This window comes from Podarcis tiliguerta (genome assembly GCF_965153285.1).
Source record: "Podarcis tiliguerta genome assembly, chromosome: 16".
Lineage (NCBI taxonomy): Eukaryota > Metazoa > Chordata > Lepidosauria > Squamata > Lacertidae > Podarcis > Podarcis tiliguerta.
The window spans coordinates 17,369,510-17,392,310 of record NC_139549.1 but is presented as its reverse complement, the minus strand read 5'-3'; the positions used below and the strand labels follow the sequence as shown (position 1 = coordinate 17,392,310).

The following is a 22,801-nucleotide window of genomic DNA, read 5'->3' as shown; positions in this document are numbered from 1 at the left end:
AAGTGCCATACATTGGCTTCCCTCAATGAACTCTAGGAATTGTAATTTGTTAAGAGTGTTGGGAATTGTAGCTCCACGGGAGGTAAACTGCAGTTCCTAAGATACTTTGGGGGCAGTCATGTGCTTGAAGTGTATAGCGAGTACACAGCCCACGTCTTCCTTTAGCTGTCTTTTATTTCATTTTTCCTATGTGAGAAAATGGAATACTGTTCACCTAGGAAATGTTCCAAGGAACCCCGCTCTAAGGGGACCCCGAAGAGCTGCTCTTTCTCTCTCACCTTTGCTAAGGACCTGAAGACAGGGTAGCCCACACGGCAAGCTCGGGTTTGGGAAGACGGGGAGGTGCATTCCACCTTCACTGAGTTCTCCCCCTGTGGAAGGAAGGAGAGAGCAAAGCTGCAAAAGGAGAGAACCATCAAGCGCATGGAATGGGATCCAGCCTCCTCAACTTGAGTTTCCACCTTTTGCTTTCCTGGCAAGAGCTTTCAAAAAGGTTCACGGGAAGCAGAGATCCAACGCGTAATGTTGCTACACCTCTGTGCTAGAGAAAACTGTGCCCATTCAATTTCTGCTTATCACACAGGTGTTTACAGAGCCTTGGGCTGCACAGACCGGGTTAAATACCTTCTGGGCTACAGAAAACCTGCAGGATTTGGTAAACAGTCGCATAATCTCTGCTTTTGTTTTTTAAGAAAGAAAACACACACATGGACCGTGTGATTGTGACAAAGCACTGTTGGCTGCAAAGACAAAGCTTGAATCCTTGGTGCAATCTCAGAAGTGAGGGGAGCTGCTGAATTTCTGGAGCTCAAGTCCCCCCCCCCCCGGGCCCCCAATAAGAAGAAATGAAGCAGAATAAATGATGTGAAAATATGCACATCTGCATGATTCACACAAGAGTTTTCAGGTTGGCACCATGACATTTAAGCCTCAGAGATGTGACAGCCTCTCTTTCCAGAATGCTATGGCAACTATCGGTCCACCTCGAGCCAGCATCGTCCCTGGCCAGAGGGTGACCCTCAGTATCCTAGCGATCATTTTGTTCTGCTTCCAGCCCACCACTTTTGACCACAGTAGAACGCCAGTCAGGAACAGGGCCTCTGCTTTACCTTGAGCACGAGGCTGGAAAAGTGGAGGTTTCTGGAAAACCAGAGCCACAGGCTGGCATTGTAGGCGTTCTCCTGCTTGTTCTCCAGCAGGACGTCCACCAAGACTTTCCGCTTCCCTTTGCGGATCACGTGCGGCTTCTGCCTGGAACGAGAAGAGGAGATGGCAAACGCCTGCCTTGCAAAAGGTGAGGAGGGCAGGAGTCTTGATCTCTGCCCAGCCTCCCAATCAAATGATTCTCAAGCTGGTTATCATCAGCAACAGATCTCCTGCCACCTGTTAAGAAGGAACTGGATTGACAGGGTCCTGGGCCAGGAGGACCAGCAAGTGGCTGATGCACTAAGGTGATGAACTACTTGCTTGGCCTGATGTAGCGAGAGAGGGACCTTTCCCTCTAATTCCTACCTGGATCCTGTGATGTCCATCTGAGCTCGCAACACCAGATCTGTTATACACTCATCGTCTTCACCACAATCCTTAAAGAAGGGGATCTAAAGAGAAAGCAAGAGGCAGGATGATTCTGTGTGATGCAAACCCCTCTCCACAATATTATTAACTTATTAATTTATTTTTATTTTTATTTTATATTTTATATTCATGATTCAAAAACAGATTAACTTATATGAATAGGTTACACAACTATATAGTTCTCAAGCAAGGTGCATAAAGGGGGAATGCTGCTCTGTTTCTAAAAGCAGCCATATATGCATTAGATAAACTAGTCCTTTTAAAATTTCATTTCAGTAACTATACAATAAAGTTATACAAATACCACGCAGGTCATAATAAGGTCTAACTGTAACAATACAAAAATAATAATATCCGTAATAGCAAGAATTAAGTATCTCCAAAATGATCTTGACCCCCAGGTTAGCAAAGCAGGAAGCAGGTCTTGCAGGACTTGCAGCAAAGATGGCCTGGTTTGACGTGCAGAATGGCATGGGCAGTTGGTAATGGGGCATTGTGCATGTGCTACTCACCAATTTCTTAACACTGGTGGGTGATTTATCGTCCAGCACAGGGCCTGGCTCAGCATCATTCAGTGCAAACTTCACCAGGACTGCAACCGGCCTCAGGTAATCGGAGGTGTCCTGCAAAGGACAAACAAATGCAGGGTTGTCTTTAGATAGCAAGCCTGATACAGATTCACAGCATTGCTGAGATTAAAACAGGAGAACACCATGCACCTTGGTGGTTTTTGGAATATTTTAGCGGTGATTCCTGCATTGCAGGGGGTTGGACTAGATGACCCCTGGGGTCTCTCTCTGCATCAGTCGGAGTCAGAACTGGCCCACCCACACTTGTACTCACAATCACGTGGAAACGGACCGCCGAGCAGGTTGTCCTGCCCACGGTGGCCCGGGTCCTCTTCTGCAGCAGCTTTTGGGAGTTGCCATCGAAGACGGCCCTTGCCCCAAACTTCCTGTCATCCAGGGAGACGTTGTACTTTATACCTAGGGCCAAGCAGAGTGGAGTCAAGCAAAGCCAGCCTTTGCTAACCTTGGACTACATTTCCCATCCTCCTTGGGCACTGGCCATGGGGCTGGTGGGAGCTGCAGTCAGAAACTTATGGAGGGTCCTAGGCTGGTGATGCCTGGTTTCAGTCATGTGATCAGCCAACAGCCAATCGCAAGGCTCCTCAAGAGCTGGCCCAGAGGTGTTGCGAGGTAGTTTAAGATTAGGGCAGGCATAGGCAAACTCGGTCCTCCTGATGTTTTGGGACTACAACTCCCATCATCCCTAACCACTGGTCCTGTTAGCTAGGGATGATGGGAGTTGTAGTCCCAAAACACCGGGAGGGCCAAGTTTGCCTATGCCTGGATTAAGGGCACAGGCCTACAGGCACAAAAACGAGTTTAGATTTAAAGTATCACAGAAGGCAAGCTGCCTGATTTCTCATCCATATCCCCCTGGATAAATTCTTCAACAAATCTGCCCCCTGCCCCAGATTGTCCCCAATCAGCTTCCCGTTAATTAATTTACCCCCAGTTAATTTTCCAGCTGATCCTGTTTGCAAATCAATTTCCCTTCCATCGCCCCCATTCATTATCCTGTAAATAATCTCTAGTTAAAAGTTACCTTATATTTAGTTATTCCGTCCCCAAATTAAGACCCTGCCTTGCAACCCAGATAACACTCCAATTCAAGTTTTCTCCAAATGCATTAACTGCCCAGAAACAGTCCAGAGGACACCGTGGAGAAGATCCTGCCAACCCCTAACAACTCGCCTGCCGAGAGGGGGCGCTACTCACTGAAGTGGCTGTCCCTCGGGCCCAGAGACCGGGAAGACACCCTGAAGCAGATGTTTGCCGTCACACAAAGAGACTCCTTTCTGTTCCTCTGGCAGTTCTTCTGAATCACATTGATGGACGGAGGGTTAGCAGTGACCGAAGTGTTGACCTGCACAATCCTCCTTGACCTGCCCCCCTCAGCAAGAAGGAAAATGATATTGTTAAATAAATTAAAAATCCCAAAGTTGGGCCTAAGGTCTGCGCTATACGTCTGAAGCAATATCCTATCACTTTAAACAGTCATGGCTCCCTGCAAAGAATCCTGAGAGCTATTAGGAGACCCTTTATTCCCCTCACAGAGCTACAATTCCCAGAGTTCCCTGTGAAAGTGAAAAGGGATTGATTGCTAAACCACTCGGGGAACTGTTGCTCTGGAAGGGGAATATGGATCTTTCAACAGCTCTTAAAATACTACAGTTTCCTTTGGGGAAACTGTGATTGTTTAAAGTGGTATGATACTGCTTTGAGGGGCAGCGTGGTGTAGCGGTTAGAGTATCAGACTAGTCCCTGGGGAGAGAGCAGTGTTCAGATTCCCATTCAGCCATGAAGCTCACTTCAATGACCTTGATGTTCCCTCTGCCCGGGTGCAGCCTTCATTCCCTCCCACCTTCCAGCTCCCCTCACCTCAACACCACCGCAGCACCCTGTGCTCCAACGGCAAGGTCCACCAGGCCATCTCCATCCAAATCGATTTGCCCGTCCAAGCTGCGGCCAAAGTAGCGGAGACCTCGGTGGAGGCCAGCCGACTCAATGCGCTGTCAGAAACAGCAAATCAAAAACTGAAGACACACAGAATGTGTGAAGCCCCGACAATAACGGACTGGCATTACAAGCTACAAGAATTTGCTGATATGGCGCAGTTAACAAATACCCTGAGAGGCAATTCAAAACAAAAATTTATGGAAAAGTGGGATCAGTGGTGTAGCGTGGGTTGTCAGCACCCGGGGCAAGGCAAGTAATTTGCACCCCCTAACCCGTGGGTTTTAGCACTGATTTTAGCACTGTGAGTGCGAGCGCCCCCCCCCCCAATTGTTGCGCCCAGTGCGGCCGCCCCCCCCTGCACCCCCCACGCTACGCCACTGAGTGGGATATAAAACATATGTTCAAAAATACAGTAAAGGTTTGCTATCTATGCTAGCATTTGATTGACACTGGAGTGAGACTGAGTTGAGAAATAAGACTAAGAGCACATATTGATATAGGAATGTATTAGATAATATGTAAAGAAATATACAATAATAAGAGTACATTCATTTGTAAAAAAGGAATATACAACGGGAAAGACAGGAAGTCTAGTGTGTTGGTATGTATATGATTTGGGAGGGATTGTTTTTGTTTTTTCTCTTTGTTCTTTCTTTTTTTTGTTTAATTTTCTTTCTTGGTATATAAAACTTGTATGTAATTTTTGTATACATGTTGGAAATTATATTATAAGGTGTCCTGTAATGTAATACGACGTTTACCGATGTAATATAAGAATGTTAACAAATAAATAAAATGCAAATCCAAAAAGAAAAAAGGGGGGGGGGAGAATGTGGGGTGTTTGGTTTTAATCAGTGAGGCTGCTCTGTAAGAGCCCTCACTGCAGTCGTTCCAAATGTACTTAAGAACATAAGAGCCTGCTGGAACAGGCCGAAGGAGACCCTGTCTAGTCCAGCCACTTGTTCTCACAGTGAGCAACCAGATGCCCCAATGGGAAGCCGTCAAGTGGGACCTCAACTCAAGAGCCCTCTATCCTTCTGTGGTTTCCAGAAGCATCACTGCCTCTGAGAGAGGAGGAAGAGCACAGCCCTCGTGGCAAGTAGCCATTGACAGCCCCCTCCTTCATTAATTTGTCTAATCCTCTTTTAAAGTCATCCAGGTTGGTAGCCATCCCTGCCTCCTGTGGCAGAGAGTTCCATAGTTAAACCATGTGCTGGATTTTCTTTTATCTATCCTGAACTTAGTGCGGTGAGAGAATCAGAATCAAAAATCAAAATGGTACGAGGACATTGCTTAATTTTGTTATCTATGGTTTTCTCTCTCTTACATTTTACTCTTCTCTTTTGCTATTGGTTTTCCTTGATATATTTTTGTGTGTCCTGTCATGGTTAAAAATGAAATAAATAGTTATTTACCAAAGGCAAAAAAGAATCAAAATGATATTGACAGGTTGGAGCTGAAACCTAAAACAGCTTGTGATACTACAGAGTCAAATGTGAAGCGCTGCGTTTAGTGGCAATAAAATAAAAAAGAAGGTGCATGTTTAGGATGAGGGAGGGAGACTTGGCCTGGCAGGAGCACATCTTAGAAAGGACATGAGCTAAACATCACCCAGCAGTGTGATTTGCCTGCTGAAAACGCAAATGCCATCTTAAGCCCCCCGGATCATCGGAAGTGAATAGGAACAGGGCCTGGGGGTGGAAATGGCAAGGGGCACCGATTTTGGCTAAACACTGGGGGAAATGTACTAGTGGGAAGAGCTGTTGGAATAGTGGGGAGCACTCAGACACTGGCTCCCACTCACCTGTTTGAAGCGGGGCAGCACCGTGGTGCGGTAGCCATGATAGATGTAGACTGCCCCCTGGTGGTTGTCCTCCAGCGGCGCGCCCACCACAACGTCATTGTAGCTGTCGTGATTAAGGTCAGGGACAGCCAGGAGGGAGTAGCCAAAACGAGCGTCTTGAGGTTTCGGGTCGGCATGGAGGGTCCCATTGAAAGACACAAGCAACTTCAGAAGAGGGAGAAAGGTTAAAATGGGAGGAACAGTGGAGCCATTGGGCATTGGCTTCAGGATAGAAAAACCCCCTCCCCCACAATGGTGTGCCCTGAAGAACTGCGAGGAAGGCTCAGGACTGAAGCACATGCAGAAGGTCCCAGTTTCAACCGGGGCATCTCCAGTTTAGAGGATCTCAGATAGGAGCTGATGAGAAAGAACCTTTTATACCTCAGATCCTGGAAAGCGAGTTCTCAGCAAAGTACTGGACCTATGCTCAGCCAACAAAAACACTGCAATGCTTTGGACAACGGCTCCCAGCATCCCTGACCACTGGCCATTCTAGCAGGGGCTGATGGGAGTTGTAGTCCAAAACACCTGGGAGGGAAGGTATCAGGTTGGGGAAGGCTGAGTGCCGCAATACAGGTGTTGCACTTTTTGTTGCAGGATGAGGTTCCAGGAGGGTCATGTGTCAGAAGAGCTTGAAATTTACTGGCTTTGTAAGCACCTCTTCCATGTGAAAAATACCGTATTTTTTGCTCTATAAGACTCACTTTTTCCCTCCTAAAAAGTAAGGGAAAATGTGTGTGCGTCTTATGGATCAAATGCAGGCTGTGCAGCTATCACAGAAGCCAGAACAGCAAGAGGGGTGGTATGTACGTATGTATGAATGAATGAATGAATGAATGAATGAATGAATGAATGAATGAAATGTCGTATCCCATTGCTATTGTCTGTATTCCTGCTAACTGTTTATAGAAAACCTTTTAAAAAAATAGTTTTTTTTTTAAACCTAATCAACAACACTCACCTGCCCCACTTTGTAGATGTAAACGCGGCCTGTCTCTTTGTTCTGTGGGCCCAGGTACATGGGGGCAGCCACCAGCAGTACATCTGTGATTCCATCTCCGTTCACGTCCACTGGGCACATTTCACTGCCAAAGTAGGAGCCAATCTGCAGAGAAAGACGCCACCTGCTATGTCAGAACTGCACAAGTTCTTCTGCACTGGACATCAGAGCAATCCTGCACCTTAAGCCTGATTTTGCACATGTTTCCAGATCTCAGTAAATAAAGATGCACCCCCAGATACCTAAATGCAAACTCAGAGGTCCAGGGGGCAATTTCATGGCTATCTATCCATCTAATCTATCTATCTATCTATCTATCTATCTATCTATCTATCTATCTATCATCTATCTATCTATCTTATCTATCTATCGTGTGTGTGTGTGTGTGTGTTTGTGGTCAGGCAAGACTCTGAATCTTGAGGAATTCAGAGTTTTCAAATACCTGCTCTTTATAAAGCACCATCTGAATAGATGGTGCTGTAGAAAAAAATCAATACATTCAGGTATTTACATTCAGGTGCAGAGGGTATTTCAGTTCAGTCCCTAATCCATAATGACCCCCACCACCCCCAACCCATCCTTGGCTGCTATAAATTGTGCTGGAAACCACCTCCATCTGTTTGGACCCTGAAGTTCTGTGTCACGAGTTCTAGTTGTGCCTGCAAAGATAGTGGAAGGGTTGCATCTCCCTTCCCTAAGGAGCAGCACCCCTAACCCCTGCCTCCTCCCACCATAATGAGTCTGGGCCTCAGCCTTAGCCAGCAGGTGAGGTTATATGAAAGGGAGGAGTGTCTCTGATCATGTGCAGACTGTCTTTTACTCTCTTCTCTCAGTAACTGCACACATATTCGGGAATGAAAGAACAAAGTTTCTAGGGACGCGGTTGTCACTCCAGAAATCAGCTACTATCATCTCCACTGCCCCGAAACTCACTTGGTCCCCAGTAAGGGCCTGGGAAATGGTTACGCTGCCATCACTGCTCATCTCAAACAGGATCACTTTCCCCTTGTGCTTGAAGCGGGGGGCACCAGCCACATACAGCCCCTTCCCGTTCCTGAGCTTGATAGAGGAGACTGTGTATCCTGGGGAAGGAAACGAGAGAGAGAAATAATAAAGCTGTGCGGACTCTTGTTTTGCCCTGAACTAATTGGCTAGCTTTTCACTCACAGCCTTAAGTTTTTCTTTCTGCAAAATGGGAACAAGCACTGACTGGCCTCACACACTTGGTGAAAGGGGAAAGCAAAGGACTGCCTTGCTTTTATTCATCCTACATAAGCAAGTGGTTTAACAAACAAACGCATCTCACTTTAGTTTTCTATTCTGAACAGGAGCAGTGCTTGAAACATGCTGGGATCATTTTATCGCCTTGATTTTGGAAACAAATAGCCATTAAGAATTGGGGAGATGGGGTGAAGAACAGGCCTGCCAACTGCCTTGACTATTAAATGAAACCTCAATCTACAGGGCAAGTCTACCTGTGGATACCAGGGGAGGACTACTGGCTTCCTGATCTCCTTGTGGACTTCCCAGAGGCCTCTATGATGTTGCGCTAGAAGGACCTCTGGCCTGATCCTGCAGGTGGTCTGATTTTATCTTTGTGCCCTTTGTGGAGCTCCGCTCTTTCTCTCCCTGTATAATGGGAAGCGGCATCCTTCCTTACCCAGATAAGCTGCGTGGTTTTTCAGCCTCAGGGGGAACTCCCTCTCAAAGGCCTCCCTTGGCGGGATGAGCCGCCCACTCCTGCTCTCCTTCAAGACTGCGCCATCCCAGTCATATGCCCCTACCATGCCAAAGAGGATCCCGTCCTGCCAGGGAAACAAGCAGATACATAAGCAGTCCAGCCAGACAACACAAGAAAGACTGCAGTCGAAACCATTTGCCCCTGCCTTTCACACAGTGATACCAGAGGTAGCCAGCAGGGGGCGTACCATATGCTGTTGCACCATGACTCCCATCAGCCCCAAGCAGCAATGGCCACTGGGCAAGGGCTCATGGGAGATGGAGTCCAACTACCTTAGGAAGGCATCACGTTGGCTAAACCTGGGCGTGTCAGCTTACCCTTTGGGGTTCCCAAACTGTGGTCTGCGGACCAACAGAGTGACCCATGAACTTCATTCAGAGGTCTGTAAGAAATAATGGTGCCTGCAACTTCAACTACTCCAGTGCTTACCCAGGGTTTGGTTGCCTTGGACTGAAGGTCAAGAACGGAGACTGTGGTGTCTTTAGGGCATACGATTGTATTTACACATTTCTACAACCTGAGCACAGGATGGAGGGGCTCACAGCATTCGTACCCCAAGAGATCCTGCTTTCCTATTAGATTTCAAGGGCAGGCCCAAGTCCAACACAGAGCACACACATCTCTGTGTATCCAGCTTCCAGCACCATCGAATCATAGAGTTGGAAGAGACCACAAGGGCCATCGAGTCCAACCCCCTGCCAAGCAGGAAACACCATCAGAGCACTCCTGACATATGGTTGTCAAGCCTCTGCTTAAAGACCTCCAAAGAAGGAGACTCCACCACACTCCTTGGCAGCAAATTCCACTGTCGAACAGCTCTTACTGTCTGGCTGACACACAACTCACACACAACTCCCTGCTTTGTCCTATCATTCCCCTTTCCTAGGATGCTGAGGTATCCAGCCTGGTGAAGTGAGACAAGTCTCACTATTTGTCTCTATGGAAACAGAGCTCACCCCTTGAAGATGTGAATGATGGGCTCTTAGCTGATTAGATAAGGCCTTTATCTTGACATAAGAGCTGGCCTGCTCACTTCAGCCAGCTTGCTTCTATAGACTCTAGCTTTTGATACACCGGATCTCAGGTTTGGAAAGAATCTTAAGGGGTCATCCAGACTCAGCCCTCTGAAGCCCATAACATTACAAATAGAAGTCATACAGCATCTAGCATTACAAGAGCTACAAACAGGCAGGTCAATCCTTAAGGGGCGAGGCCAATAACCTCTGCAATTTTCAAATGGTCTGTGGGGGAAGGTTTGAGAACCACACTTTGCACCACAATGTGTCTTCTTACCTCAAGGAGGTGCATAGAGAAGCCAATCTGAGACATTTCCAACTCAAATGAGCTATATTCACGGGTCCCTGAGGAGAATGGTGGGGGGAGAAGAAATCTGTTAATAGTTGTACACCTCTTTGGGTATTTTTTTTAGTAGAAAAGCAACAGAGTAGTAAGATAAATACAGTAGGCAGATTGATAAATGAACAAGGTGTGCTCTGTTTGCTGAAATAGCAGGTGAGCACTGACAGGGAGGGAGGGAAGGGGCTTAATCTGCCCTGCCAATTCTCCATTGCGAATGCTCCCCTTTATGAGATTTACCCAAATCTCCCTCAGCAGAGAATCTTGTGCCCATTGCTTGTCTGGTATCACCACACAGCTTTTGGCAAAGGAAGGCACTATTTTAATTCCTCCACAGTGCTCCCAATGTTCTGTTGCTCTAGGCTAGGGCACGACGGGAAATTAAAATGAAGGGTCACCTGACACTTACTGTGGCCACTACCGTGTAAGCCCAACAGGGGGCGCTATTAGTGCAGAAGAGGGCCCCAGTGCTGAGGGCCCTTAAGGTTTGAGCCAGGACTGTGTCCCACTCATACTGAGGTTTACAAAGGACAGCTGGGAGCTTGTTATGAGGGAGGTGTTAGAGAGCTTCCTACTAACACTTCTTCTGCACTCCATTTTGTTTAACTTTCATAAACCACAGGGAATCTGGTGGTAGCCTCCCCCCCTTTTCCACCCTCCCCCTTCTCGAACCTTCAAGGCTAAATATCCTGTCCCCTAAGGCATCCACAATATCGTTCAGGGCCGCCTCATCGGTCACGTTGAAGAAATACTTCTCATCAGGGTCGCTGGCAATGTATTTAATCTCGTTGATGAAAGAGTCCGGGTCTTTCTGCCGCCGAATGTAGTGCCCCAACACCTGAGGGAACAAAAGCCATTTTTCAAAAAATGTTTGAGGTGCAAGAAGTCCTCATTATGACACATTATGACAACTAAGGGTGTAAGAGAATTCCGCAGAAAATGGAAACGGGAGCAGAAAATTGCCCACGTTTGCTTATTTGTTTAATGTCTGGAACGGGAATCAATCCAGCAGATACGACTGGTATTCATTGTTGTTGTTGATTTCAGTCCACAAACAATTTGCAGTTGGTTACATTTCCCTTACCACCACTATTTGCATTATGCTTCCTCTGCACTGAAATTAATGAGGTGGAATAACGTAATTTATGTCGCCATGGTGGACAGCGAGATGAATAATGTTGTTTTTAGAAAAGGGTGGACTGCAGCAGAACAGAAACAGGGCTGCATGGGAGGAACACAGGGTGAGACAGAAAGCAATGCCCTTCTTACCTCCCTACTTGAAACTCACCTGAAAATATTTGGGTGGTTGGGGGATGAATACAATAGTGGGGACCAAGAGAGAGCAGTACAAAAGGATTCAAGCAATAGATTCTGCTAGTTATCTCAGAAGAGCATGTCAACTTCCGCCTCTTCCACACTGAAATCATTAAATATATAAATTTGCAGCTCCTTCATATGCAAGTTGCAAGGAACCAATATTAAATTTAGTAATGAAGCCATTTAGTAATAAAGCCCTTATTATCTGTCAAGGCGGAAGGAAGCTAGACATGGAATCATGGCAGAAGAACCTGCTTTGAATTCTTTTTCACATGGCACCTCTCTCAGCCCTTGCTCACGCTCTTTTTCACACGCATGCACGCCCACATCACTGCCGCCACCCAAAAGCCTCCTGGCACCAGCGCATGCTCACTGCAATGGCGTAGCGTGTCACGTTCCGTTTCTCACACTCTTCCAGGGCGTCTTGGAGTTCTTCGCCATCGTGGGACTCCCCGTCAGTCACCACAATCATCAGCTTGGTGGCTCCCTCTCTCCCACCTCTTTCTGGGCTAAAGGCCTCTGTGCTGAAGAGAGAAACAAGAGGTGAGGAGGGAGGATAACCGAGATGCGCTCCTGAGAATGGCGTTTCTTGGAGACACTAGCGGTGGGCAAGATTTTGTGTGCCATTCAAACCAGCACCAATGGAAGCCTAACAGATCCGACTCACCAGAGCACCATCTGCCAGGATGCACAAACCATGTTGAAATGCAGAATTTATTTATTTACTTGCTGCTTTTCCTTCCCATCTTTCCTCCAAGCTGCTGCACAAGGCTCTATAACACCTGTCCTGAAAGTCTTATATTGGCTCCCAGTACATTTCTGAGAACAATTCAAAGTGTTGGTGCTGGCCTTTAAAGCCCTAAACAGCCTCGGCCCAGTATGCCTGGAGGAGCGTCTCCACCCCACACTGAGGTCCAGCTCTGAGGGCCTTCTGGAGGTTCCCTCATTGTGAGAAGCGAGGCTACAGGGAACCAGGCAGAGGGCCTTCTCAGTGGTGGCACCCGCCCTGTAAAACGCCCTCCCATCAGAAGTCATGGAAATAAACAACTATGTGACTTTTAGAAGACATCTGAATACAACCCTGTTTAGGGAAGTTTTTAATGTTTGATGTTTTATCATGTTTTTAATATTCTGTTGTAAGCCACCCAGAGTGGCTGGGGAAACCCAGCCAGATGGGCGGGGTATAAATAAGTTGTTGTTGTTATATCCTCACAACAACCCTGTGAGGTAGGTCAGGCTGAGAGACGCTGCGTCCATACACACCAGACCATCAGAGCTCATTCAAAACACAACACACACACCCCAATAAAGCCACTTGCTTCTTTGCAAAATGCCTCTTTCGACGTGAGCTGGGTTCCTGCTTGTCTGTCTCTGTCAGGATCAAGAGAAACACACACACACAAACACACACCAGGCTTTGTGAATGGCAGACGCTGTCCTAGTTTCGAGCCCCTCCTGGCGGCTGATGTTTTTGGCGGCTTCAGTGACCTCCTCTGCTGTTTGGTAATCCTTCAGAGTCCATTCGTGGACAGCAACCTCGCTGTACTGCAATACCCCAACCTACAAGGAGAGAAAGGTTTGCTTGGGTTTTTTCCCCCTTTCCCCTTTTTATTATTACAAAGAAAGCAAGAAAAGTGACTGAAAGAGAAGACATCATTGGATTAAGAAAAAGAAATACACACCAGGCTGGCGTAATTCAAAATATAAAGATGAGGAGGATTTTAAACATAGAGTAAAATAAAACCATGCATGCTGTGGGTGGAAAGAATCTTAAAGAGGAATTGCATCCTATAGTATTGGATCAACCAAATCCGTTGATAAGCAGAGAGAGAGGACAGACCATGTTATTGCTTATTGACATATGTAATAAATATGTAATAAAATAAAGCCAGACCTCTACAAACAAATTGTCCCCTGGAAACCCAACTTGCAGGGTTGTTGTGGGGAGGGCAACCATCTACACCACCCTGAGCTCCTTGGAGAAAAAGGTGGGATATAAATGAAAGAATAATAATATATCTGTGTTATATGTACGTCTGTGTGTGCATTATTATGTTTCGGAGCTAATAATTATACTGCAGTTAAAGGTCAAGACTGCAGTAAGGCTCACCAAGTAAAATGTGAAAGAGCTTCATAAGTGAAAAGCATCCATGCTACATGAATGATAAGCATGGTATTATTATAAAGGAGAGCAGCTGATACAGGCTACTTGGCCATGACTGTGCACCAGTGGAGAGGGCAAAGAGGGGGAAACTGCAAGGGGCAGGGTGAGGTAGAAATTCTGCAAAACTCAATATGACCAGTGTTACTACGTAAGAGGGCTGTATGGCCACAAAACTGGATTCAGGAGGAAACCTAACACTGACTGTTAAGAGTGAAAAACAACTCTAGATAAGGTACAAGGAGGGCTCTGCATGTACAGTGGTACCTCAGGTTAAGTACTTAATTCGTTCCGGAGGTCTGTACTTAACCTGAAACTGTTCTTAACCTGAAGCACCACTTTAGCTAATGGGGCCTCCTGCTGCCGCTGGAGCACGATTTCTGTTCTCATCCTGAAGCAAAGTTCTTAATCTGAAGCACTATTTCTGGGTTAGTGGAGTCTTTAACCTGAAGCATATGTAACCTGAAGCGTAAGTAACCTGAAGTACCACTGTACAGCAAAAAACTTGAGGAAGTGTTTCCAAGGACTCTGATTGGAAGAACAGATAGTGTGGTACTCAGGCGGCAGAAGGTTGGTTGACTGGAAAATAACTGGCCAAGATGACATATATTTTGCCCATCTAGGATGTGTGCTAATGGAAATGCTTCCACAGGCTATTTTGGATTCTATCCTGTAATGCAATTCTGAATAATTCTGACTGAGAACTTTGTGTGAGCCAAAAAAAAAAAAAAAAAAAGGAAAAAAGCTTATTTATGTATGCCACTACTGCGGCTCATGTTTTGCTAGCCCAAAAACAGAAAAACAAGTGAAGTCCCAACTAAAGAAGAATGGCAGCTTAAGCTGTCAGAATATGCGCAACTTGCAGAACATACAGAATAAGAGAGTAAGAAGACCCTTATTGAATATATGGGGGAAAATTTTATACACTTGAAAATGTTGGCAGCATTAAGATAATTTCAATAGTGTAAATAAGTTTTGATGGATGCAATAATAGAATACTGAATGGCTTTTTGTAAAATATGCAGGGATTTATGATATGCAAAATGAACCATGGAAAGAGAAGAAGGGAAGTCACTGATCTTTTAAGGAGTATTTAGGAGTTTAAATGAGTATTTTAAACTGTAAAACGGAAAATTTAATAAAAATTATATATAAGGAAAAAAATTAAAAAGAGAATTTGATGTGAGCCTCTGTACTGAACCCCAAAGGGAATTTTCTCCCCTCCCCCCAGCCCACCAGATGTCCCTGAACTACAGATCCCATCTCCCCCGGCTATTGGCCATGCTGACTAGCAGAGCTTCTGGGAGTTGGAGTCCGAAACATCTGCAACAACAAAAGGTGTGTTTTGCTTGGGGAACTGCCATCCGCTCCCCTTCTTGCCAACCCTTCCTTAGCCTTGGAGAAGGTTTTCGCGCTCATGCTGACTCAGCAGAGAGCCCCTCTGCCGCTCACAATGAGCCTACACAGAACCAGGTCCCCTTCCCTCCCTCTCCCTGTTTTCTTTAAGCTTCCTGTTTTCCACAGGCTGGGGTTTTCAAACGTCCCACGCCTCTGCCCTGGCACAGGCTCCATCCTGCAGCAGCAAGGGAGATGCGGGAAAAGGTCAAGCGATACCCCAGCACGTGCTGCTAACCGGCCAAGGAGAAATAAAGCGATTAGGGGTGAACTCCAGAACGTGGCCACACTCTGAGAGTCACACATGGCCATTAGGGGCACATTCCATCTAATTTACGGTTTCCCCTTTTTTTGAATCATTTTAAAGTTGTGGTTATTTAAGTTTTTGCATTGATGAAGTGGAGGAGACCCTGGCACAGTTCCTTGTCAATTCTGGAGATTTTCTCCCTCTCTCACAATGCTAGAATTCATGGGGGGGAAAAGGATTTTTTTAGACGGCGCATAGTTAAACTACGAAAATCCTCCTGCAGGAGGGCATGACGGTCCTTATCCTAGATGACTTTAAACAGGATTCGACAAATTCATGGAGAATAAGGCTATCAATGGCCACTAGCCAGGATGGCTATGCTCTGTCTCCATAGTCGGAGGCAAACTGCAGGAGGGGAGAGTTGCTCTTGTGCTCGGATCCTGCCTGAAGGTTTCCCACAGGTATTTGGTTGGCCGCTGTGAGAACAGGATGCTGGGCTCGATGGGCCAATGATCTCATCCAGAAAGGTTCTTTTTACTTCTGGGAGATGATCTATAATGAAATGAAGAAGGTGTTTAAATATACCTTCCCGAAGAAACCAGAGGCCTTTCTCCTGGGCATGGTTGGCCAATTGGTGTTAAAGAAGGATAGAACTTTCTTTATGTATGCCACAACAGCAGCAAGAATACTCATCGCGCAGTATTGGAAGACACAAGAACTACCCACTCTGGAAGAATGGCAGATGAAGGTGATGGACTACATGGAATTGGCAAAAATGACTGGCAGAATCAGAGACCAGGGAGAAGAGACGGTGGAGGAAGAGTGGAAGAAATTTAAAGACTATTTACAGAAATATTATAAGGTTAATGAATGTTAGAATGACATCGGATTGAGGTTAAAAGGTTATTAGCAACAATGTGGTGAAGGAGTATGGAAAAACGGAAGGTTAATAGATGAAAAGCTAAAGGTATAATATACTAAGATCAGGATAAGGATAAGGGAGAGGGAAGGGATTTGCTGAATAAATAATTGAACTGGAATACAGAGAGGGGAGGTGTGGGGAGGTCCGGGAAATAAGCAAATGCAAGATATATTATGAAAACTGAATTGTTTTTATTTTTGTATTTTTCTTTTTTCTTATGCGAAAATCTTAATAAAATATTATTTAAAAAAAAACCAGAAAGGTTCTTTTTACGTTATTATGTGTAGTGTAATTGAGTTATTAAAAGTTGAAATTCTGCTCAGAAACAGTAGTGGATATATACCTGAGAAGGTGGCTTTGCATGCCAAGGTTTCCTTCTGTTTCAGAGCTGATCATTATACATAAACTTGACATTCCGTAGCTTAAATATCAAAGGATGGCTGTTGTTAAGACCAGCCAAACTCTTCATACGGGATATAATATTTATATGCAACCGATCCTTCAAAAAGGTGAGCATTGCTTAATGGCAACAAGTTAAATACGGTCAAAATTTTAAAATTACTAGATGCAGCAGATTGCCACCACCATAATCTGGGTCAGCGAAATCTAGGTCCTTTGACATTTGAGTATAGCAATGGATGTTCTGAGTTTACATTCTGAAACGTAAGACCTTTTCTTGCAGGATTTGCTCTGGCTGCCAATTTACTATCTGGCCAAGTTCATGGTGTTGCCACTAACATGTAACATACACTTCTGGTCCAGTTTACTTGAGGGACCGGCTTATCCCTTATACACCCAGCAGATGGCAACAGTCTGCGGGAGAGTTTATCTTGCAAGATCCAAAGATCTCAGAAGCCTGCTCTGCAGTAAACTCAGAGCAGGGCTTTTAGTGTGGCTGCCCCTGTCCTTTGGAACAGCATCCCTGCCCATTAGACTATAAGCTTGTGAGTAGGACTATGTTGCTTTCTTAATCCCCAGTGCCTAGAAAAATATAGGGTGTAAGAATACCAATAATAATGGATAGCGGTGTTGATGGTAATAATGCCTTGCCCTTGGCTTTGGCCCAGCACAACTTCCTTCTCATCATGCGTGAGTCAGGGAAACGGTCCAAGCAGAGTGTCTAAGCGTTTCCTCAGCCAACATAGCCGGAGGATGTGGGGAGGAAGCCAAGCAGACTCTCACAGGGATGTCTTGGGTGGCTCTCAACCCTCTGCCCACTGTATGCTGGCCTTTCCTGACCTGCTGCCCTCCAGATGTTTTGGATTTCAACTCCCATCAGACCAGCAGGCACAGAATCCTCAAGAACCGCCCCTCCCCATCAAATCTCCAGTTTGCAACAGTGATCGTTGCCTTATAAAAGCAGATTTTCTCCACAGTGATTTTGCCCTGTGAAAGCTGATTTGGAATAATTAAGTTACTGCGAAGCTAAGTTATCAAGAGGAGAGTTAAATGAGTGGAACTGAGTGGTCCCATATGTTTACTGAGTGCTAGAAGCTGACGGTTTTGCAATTGATTGTGTGAAGCTGCAGAATGACTGTTTAACAAATAATGGAAAGAAACAATACAGTGGTACCTCGGGTTAAGTACTTAATTCGTTCCGTAGGTCTGTTCTTAATCTGAAACTGTTCTTAACCTGAAGCACCACTTTAGCTAATGGGGCCTCCTGCTGCCGCCGGAGCACGATTTCTGTTCTCATCCTGAAGCAAAGTTCTTAACCTGAGGCACTATTTCTGGGTTAGCGGAGTCTGTAACCTGAAGCGTATGTAACCCGAGCTACCACTGTAATTTATAAATTGAAGTGTAGCTTAGTATATGAATAGGTAGCCAAGCCTATACTGCAATTTCAAATAACTTATATTTGTTCCATCATATATGTTTGGTTGATCTTTTTAAAAACTAATTTCAAACAAAATAGCAAACTCACTTGGATCTGCTCTGGATCGATGAAAAATTTGCTAAGGATGTTGCTAAGAAAGTTCTGCACCTCGTACCAAGGATAAATGCTGTTGGAACCATCCAGAACAATTATTATGTCCATGTAAGTTGAGCATCCTGTATGAAATTGAAAAGACAGAAAGTTAGGCAATGGCAAAAGAGGGTTGTTTTTTTCAGGGGTAGGGGATAGCGGTAGGCAAATATGTTTTTCTCCAAAAAGCTGGGACTAGCAAGATGACCCATTTATGGGGGATGGGCTACTTCCAAACATATACACACCCCTCTCTTCCTTTACAAAATCCCTAAACTGGATTTTGACCAGGCCACGCTCTTAAAATAGGGGTCTGCCCTCTGTAAAATATGGCACACGGCCCCGCTGGCCTGAAGTGATTCAACAGAGGCCTAAGGCTGCCACCTCAGTGAGTCCATGGAGAAAAGTCATTGGCACACGATGCATGACTGATGTCCCAACACGACTTTCCAGAGCCTGAGTCATGTGGAATCATTGCAATGAGTCCTCCTGGGCCTGCAGGCTGAAGGAAAATGCTAACCTTGGGGGGGGGGGGGACGGACTTAAATGCTCACAGCGGTTTCTGCATTTCAAATCACTAAAACACCCAACAGCTTTTAACAAAGGAAGCTGCCGTACAGTGGCGTAGCGTGGGTTGTCAGCACCCGGGGCAAGTAATTTGCGCCCCCCACTGCCCTGTCCCTCCCCCAGATAGTCCCTCGCTCTCTCTCCGCTCCGCACCGCACCGCACGCCTGGCACCCCCCCTCCACAGTGGGCGGCGACCCGGCGGCTCGGATCGGATTCGCACAGCCAGCACTGCAGTGAGAGTGAGTGAGCCAGGTAGGGGCAGAGAGCTGCGAGTGCGAGCGCCCCCCCAGATGTTGCGCCCGGTGCGGCCGGCCCCCCCTGCACCCCCCACGCTACGCCACTGCTGCCGTATATTCAGTCAAACTGCTTGTTCAGACCAGCCTACTCTGGGAGGCAGCAACTCTCTCCAGGATTTCAGGTACATAAAGGCCTTTCTTGTCATCACCTGCTATGTTAAATGCTACAACAGGAGGGTGCCATATTGGCTAGCCCAGAGGACTTCTGAACACGTTTAGAGTGGCAATTCCCTTTCTCCTGGACCGACACAACTATTTCTGAGGGACTTGGGAGCAGAGAGAAGGGTTTCCTGCAGAGGCCCTCAATGCTGGCCGCTTTAGAAATCTGACACACCATGCAGGACACCAAAACTTACTCTGAGCTGTTGGGGCGATGTTTTCCGTCAGGCGGAAGTTCTCATCCACGCTGGTGCAAATCCCAGTGCTGAACATGGACGTGCCGCATTCCTGGGACCACAAGGGAGCACAAGCCTGTCAAGAGAACCGGACATAAGAACCTGCCCAGCCACACTGGAGAGGAGACGCAAACTGGTTTAAGTGGAGTGTTGCCGCCAGACTTTACTGAGCTAGAAAGACCAGTGGTCTGGCAGCTTCCTGTTCTCTTTTGCCAGACAATTCTTAGCATGTTCAGAATCCGAGAGAGTTTTGGGTACAATCAGGAAGGGTTAAAAGTGGGTGGTACTGCCCCCTGTGGGCAGTGGGGATTACCTGGGGGGAGCTAAGAGGCAAGGGGGGATGGGGGGCGCTGGAGGTGTCAATGACTCTCAGACTTTGAAAAGCTGGTATCACTGGATCAAGTTAATCCATCTTGCTGAATTAATTAAACTACCATACTTTTCCGTGTACAGTGGAACCTTGGGTTAAGTACTTAATTCGTTCCGGAGGTCTGTACTTAACCTGAAACTGTACTTAACCTGAAGCACCACTTTAGCTAATGGGGCCTCCTGCTGCTGCCATGCCACCGGAGCATGATTTCTGTTCTCATCCTGAAGCAAAGTTCTTAACCTGAAGCAATATTTCTGGGTTAGCGGAGTCTGTAACCTGAAGCGAATGTAACCTGAAGCGTATGTAACCCAAGGTACCACTGTATAGGTGAAGGGACCGTTGACCATTAGGTCCAGTCGTGACCGACTCTAGGGTTGTGGCGCTTATCTCGCTTTATTGGCTAAGGGAGCCGGCGTACAGCTTCTGGCAAACCAGAGCAGCGCACGGAAACGCCGTTTACCTTCCCACCGGAGCGGTACCTATTTATCTACTTGCACTCTGACGTGCTTTCGAACTGCTAGGTTGGCAGGAGCAGTGACCGAGCAATGAGAGCTCACCCCGTCGCGGGGATTCCAACCGCCAACCTTCTGATCTGCAAGTCCTAGGCTCTGTGGTTTAACCCACAGCGCCACCCACGTCCCGACTTTCCGTGTATAAGACTATATTTTTTTACTCTAAAATAATATTCAAAGTCTGGGCTCGTCTTATTCACGGATAGTATCTCCCCCCCATTTTCTTAAATCAAAGTCCCCCCAAAATAGGGGGCGTCTTATACATGGGGGCATCTTATGGACGGAAAAGTACGGTAAATAGTTTTAACTGGGTTTTGAATAAATGCGCAACTAAGAGCTCATCCACAATTACCTTTTGCCCTGTGCTTCCTAGGCACAGGTCTGTGCTTTAAAGTACTGTGTCTGAACACACCCACACCCGGCGCTTTCTGATTCAGTGAAAACCCACTGAATCAGAATAAGTGGCAATTTGGGTTTTCCACTTTAAAGCACAGAGCTGTTTCGTGGCACAAAAGCAAGTTTGAATGAGCCCTAATTGTTACTGTTTTGAATTTTATTGTGTTATCGCCTTCCTTAGTGAATGATGTTTTTCTTTTATGGAGTAGGGGATACCAGGGTTGAGTTTAGGGAAGCAAAGGGGAGATAGCCCAAACAGGTTTGGGAATTTCTGGTTTAAAGGCCAGTTCTTGCACCAGTGACACGGATTAAAAGACAGAGCTTGTCCCCGATAAAGTGGGACAGCTGGCACATGTGTAATTCATTATACAGGCTGTGGAATTCCAAGTTTTCCAGTGCAAAACTTTTGAATATTTAGTTATTCTTTCCATTTGTTCAGAGGTCCCATCTCAGGAACCCTTGTCAGAGCTGGGGACTTGGCCCCATTACCAGCAACTGCAGCTCCCCTGTGTTCATTTGCTGTTTGAAAGGCTGTCCTGCTCAACCCGCTTTCAGGGCCTCGCTGCCCTCAGGCCAGCTTCAAACAGATGCTCAGGCGGGCTTTGAGAGTAAACAAGAGCCTCACCACAAAAATGCCAGCCAGCCAAGCAGCAGCTAACGGCCTCCTCTGCTTGCAGGGAACGCCCAGCCAAGCTGCCCTAGATACCAGCCACAGCCTCCCTGGCCAGCTGTTCAGGGAAGGAATTAAGCTCCTTTGGGTGTGCCATCGTTGGCTGCAGCTGTGATCTTTACAGGCACACCTCCATTAAAGAAGGGGCCCCCCACCCCGCTGTTACTTGCAAGTCTTTGGCAGGCAGAAACACGACAAGCAGAGCTTTCACAATCTCTGCCTTTCCATCAGGGGCCACGTTTCAGACTCTGCACAATAGTTCTCCCAGGTTGCCGGTTTCTTGTTTTCAAGGCCACGACCCTCCTACACATTAAATCCCCTTGCTTAGTAGGAATTAAATGGGTTGTTTGTCCATTGACAACAACGAGCTTGTTGTTAGGCATGTGACAATAAAATTGCCGGAGCTATCATGAGACACGACAAAATAACCACAAAAAGTATTCTTGAAATACACTACTTTAAAAAATATAAATAGATCCTGACTATACCCAAGGCAACATTTTTGTCAATCTTGCTCCCTTCTGCTACTGAATTGCCTTGCCTGTTGATTTTCAGCACACCACATGGCTCCTAAAAGACATAGGGGCTTTGCTGAGACTGGAGGTGGGGTGAATGGGATGGGAACAGTATCATCAAAATCCCTAATTTTTGTTTCTTCACTCTGCTTTTCCAAAACACACCCTGCATCCTGTTTGCAGGATGCATGCATGCACTTCTTTCTTCCCTAGTAAATGAACTGTTCTATGTCTTTTTATTATCTTTGGTAAAAATGACAAAATGCTTTTTGCAAAGCCAGGTTGCAAAACCACAAATTCAGTGTTTTAATGCAAGGAGTGGGACCGGCCTCTTGACTGAAGACTGATGGAGATATCATATATAAACTGATGCCCCAGATGCATGTGAATCTATCCCCCAAAGGGCAAAATACACACATACCAAAATAAATGAAAGACAGACCAAAATGGCAGACACCCCTTCTTTCAAACAAACGAACTTCATTTTAGAAATAAAATATGGGGCCATGTTGGGGACCCTAGCCTTACGGTTCACCTGGCTTCCACTGAAGTAATAGCAGCCTTTCCTAGATCTCATTTTTGTGCATCTGTCTCTTGTTTGTGTTTTCAATTTAAATACAGAAAAAGACACCACAAATATTGCTCACCACAAACCCGTCATCTTTGTTGGCCACAAGCGACATTCCAAAATGCATGTTTTTGATTTGCCTGGAGTTGTTCTGCAGGGCCATGTCACCTAATTTTAGTTCACAAGAGGCCAGCAAGAGGGTGGGGGAGGAAGAGAAGTAAGAAGAGGAAGTGGAAGGGGGGGGGAACACATACAAAAATATGAGCCTTGCATCAGATCATGGCTGGGACTGGAATGAGAGGTAATAGCTACCCTGCACATTAAAACCCTCCTCCGTGATGTACGCCTGCCCTTGCCTCCCCCCAGTGGCGTAGCGTGGGGGGTGCAGGGGGGGCCGGCCACACCGGGCGCAACATCTGGGGGGGGCGCTCTCTGCCCCTACCTGGCTCACTCACTCTCTCTC

General features: G+C 46.3%; 1 protein-coding gene across 1 annotated transcript in view; it reads right to left on the bottom strand.

Annotated features, from left to right (window-relative positions):
• The window catches only part of ITGA10 (integrin subunit alpha 10), a 53,021-nt gene that overhangs the window by 10,545 nt on the left and 19,675 nt on the right, over positions 1-22,801 (bottom strand). The window contains exons 4-21 of the mRNA XM_083417287.1: positions 22,418-22,506; positions 19,269-19,383; positions 18,007-18,134; positions 12,769-12,917; positions 11,731-11,881; positions 10,713-10,878; positions 9,978-10,045; positions 8,604-8,748; positions 7,877-8,025; positions 6,905-7,048; positions 5,905-6,108; positions 4,023-4,153; positions 3,360-3,526; positions 2,419-2,561; positions 2,088-2,198; positions 1,513-1,598; positions 1,110-1,251; positions 279-371 (exon numbers count right to left, since the gene is read on the bottom strand). Coding sequence (XP_083273413.1) covers positions 279-371; positions 1,110-1,251; positions 1,513-1,598; positions 2,088-2,198; positions 2,419-2,561; positions 3,360-3,526; positions 4,023-4,153; positions 5,905-6,108; positions 6,905-7,048; positions 7,877-8,025; positions 8,604-8,748; positions 9,978-10,045; positions 10,713-10,878; positions 11,731-11,881; positions 12,769-12,917; positions 18,007-18,134; positions 19,269-19,383; positions 22,418-22,506 — 2,381 coding nt within the window. The remainder of the gene's footprint in view (positions 1-278; positions 372-1,109; positions 1,252-1,512; positions 1,599-2,087; positions 2,199-2,418; positions 2,562-3,359; positions 3,527-4,022; positions 4,154-5,904; positions 6,109-6,904; positions 7,049-7,876; positions 8,026-8,603; positions 8,749-9,977; positions 10,046-10,712; positions 10,879-11,730; positions 11,882-12,768; positions 12,918-18,006; positions 18,135-19,268; positions 19,384-22,417; positions 22,507-22,801) is intronic.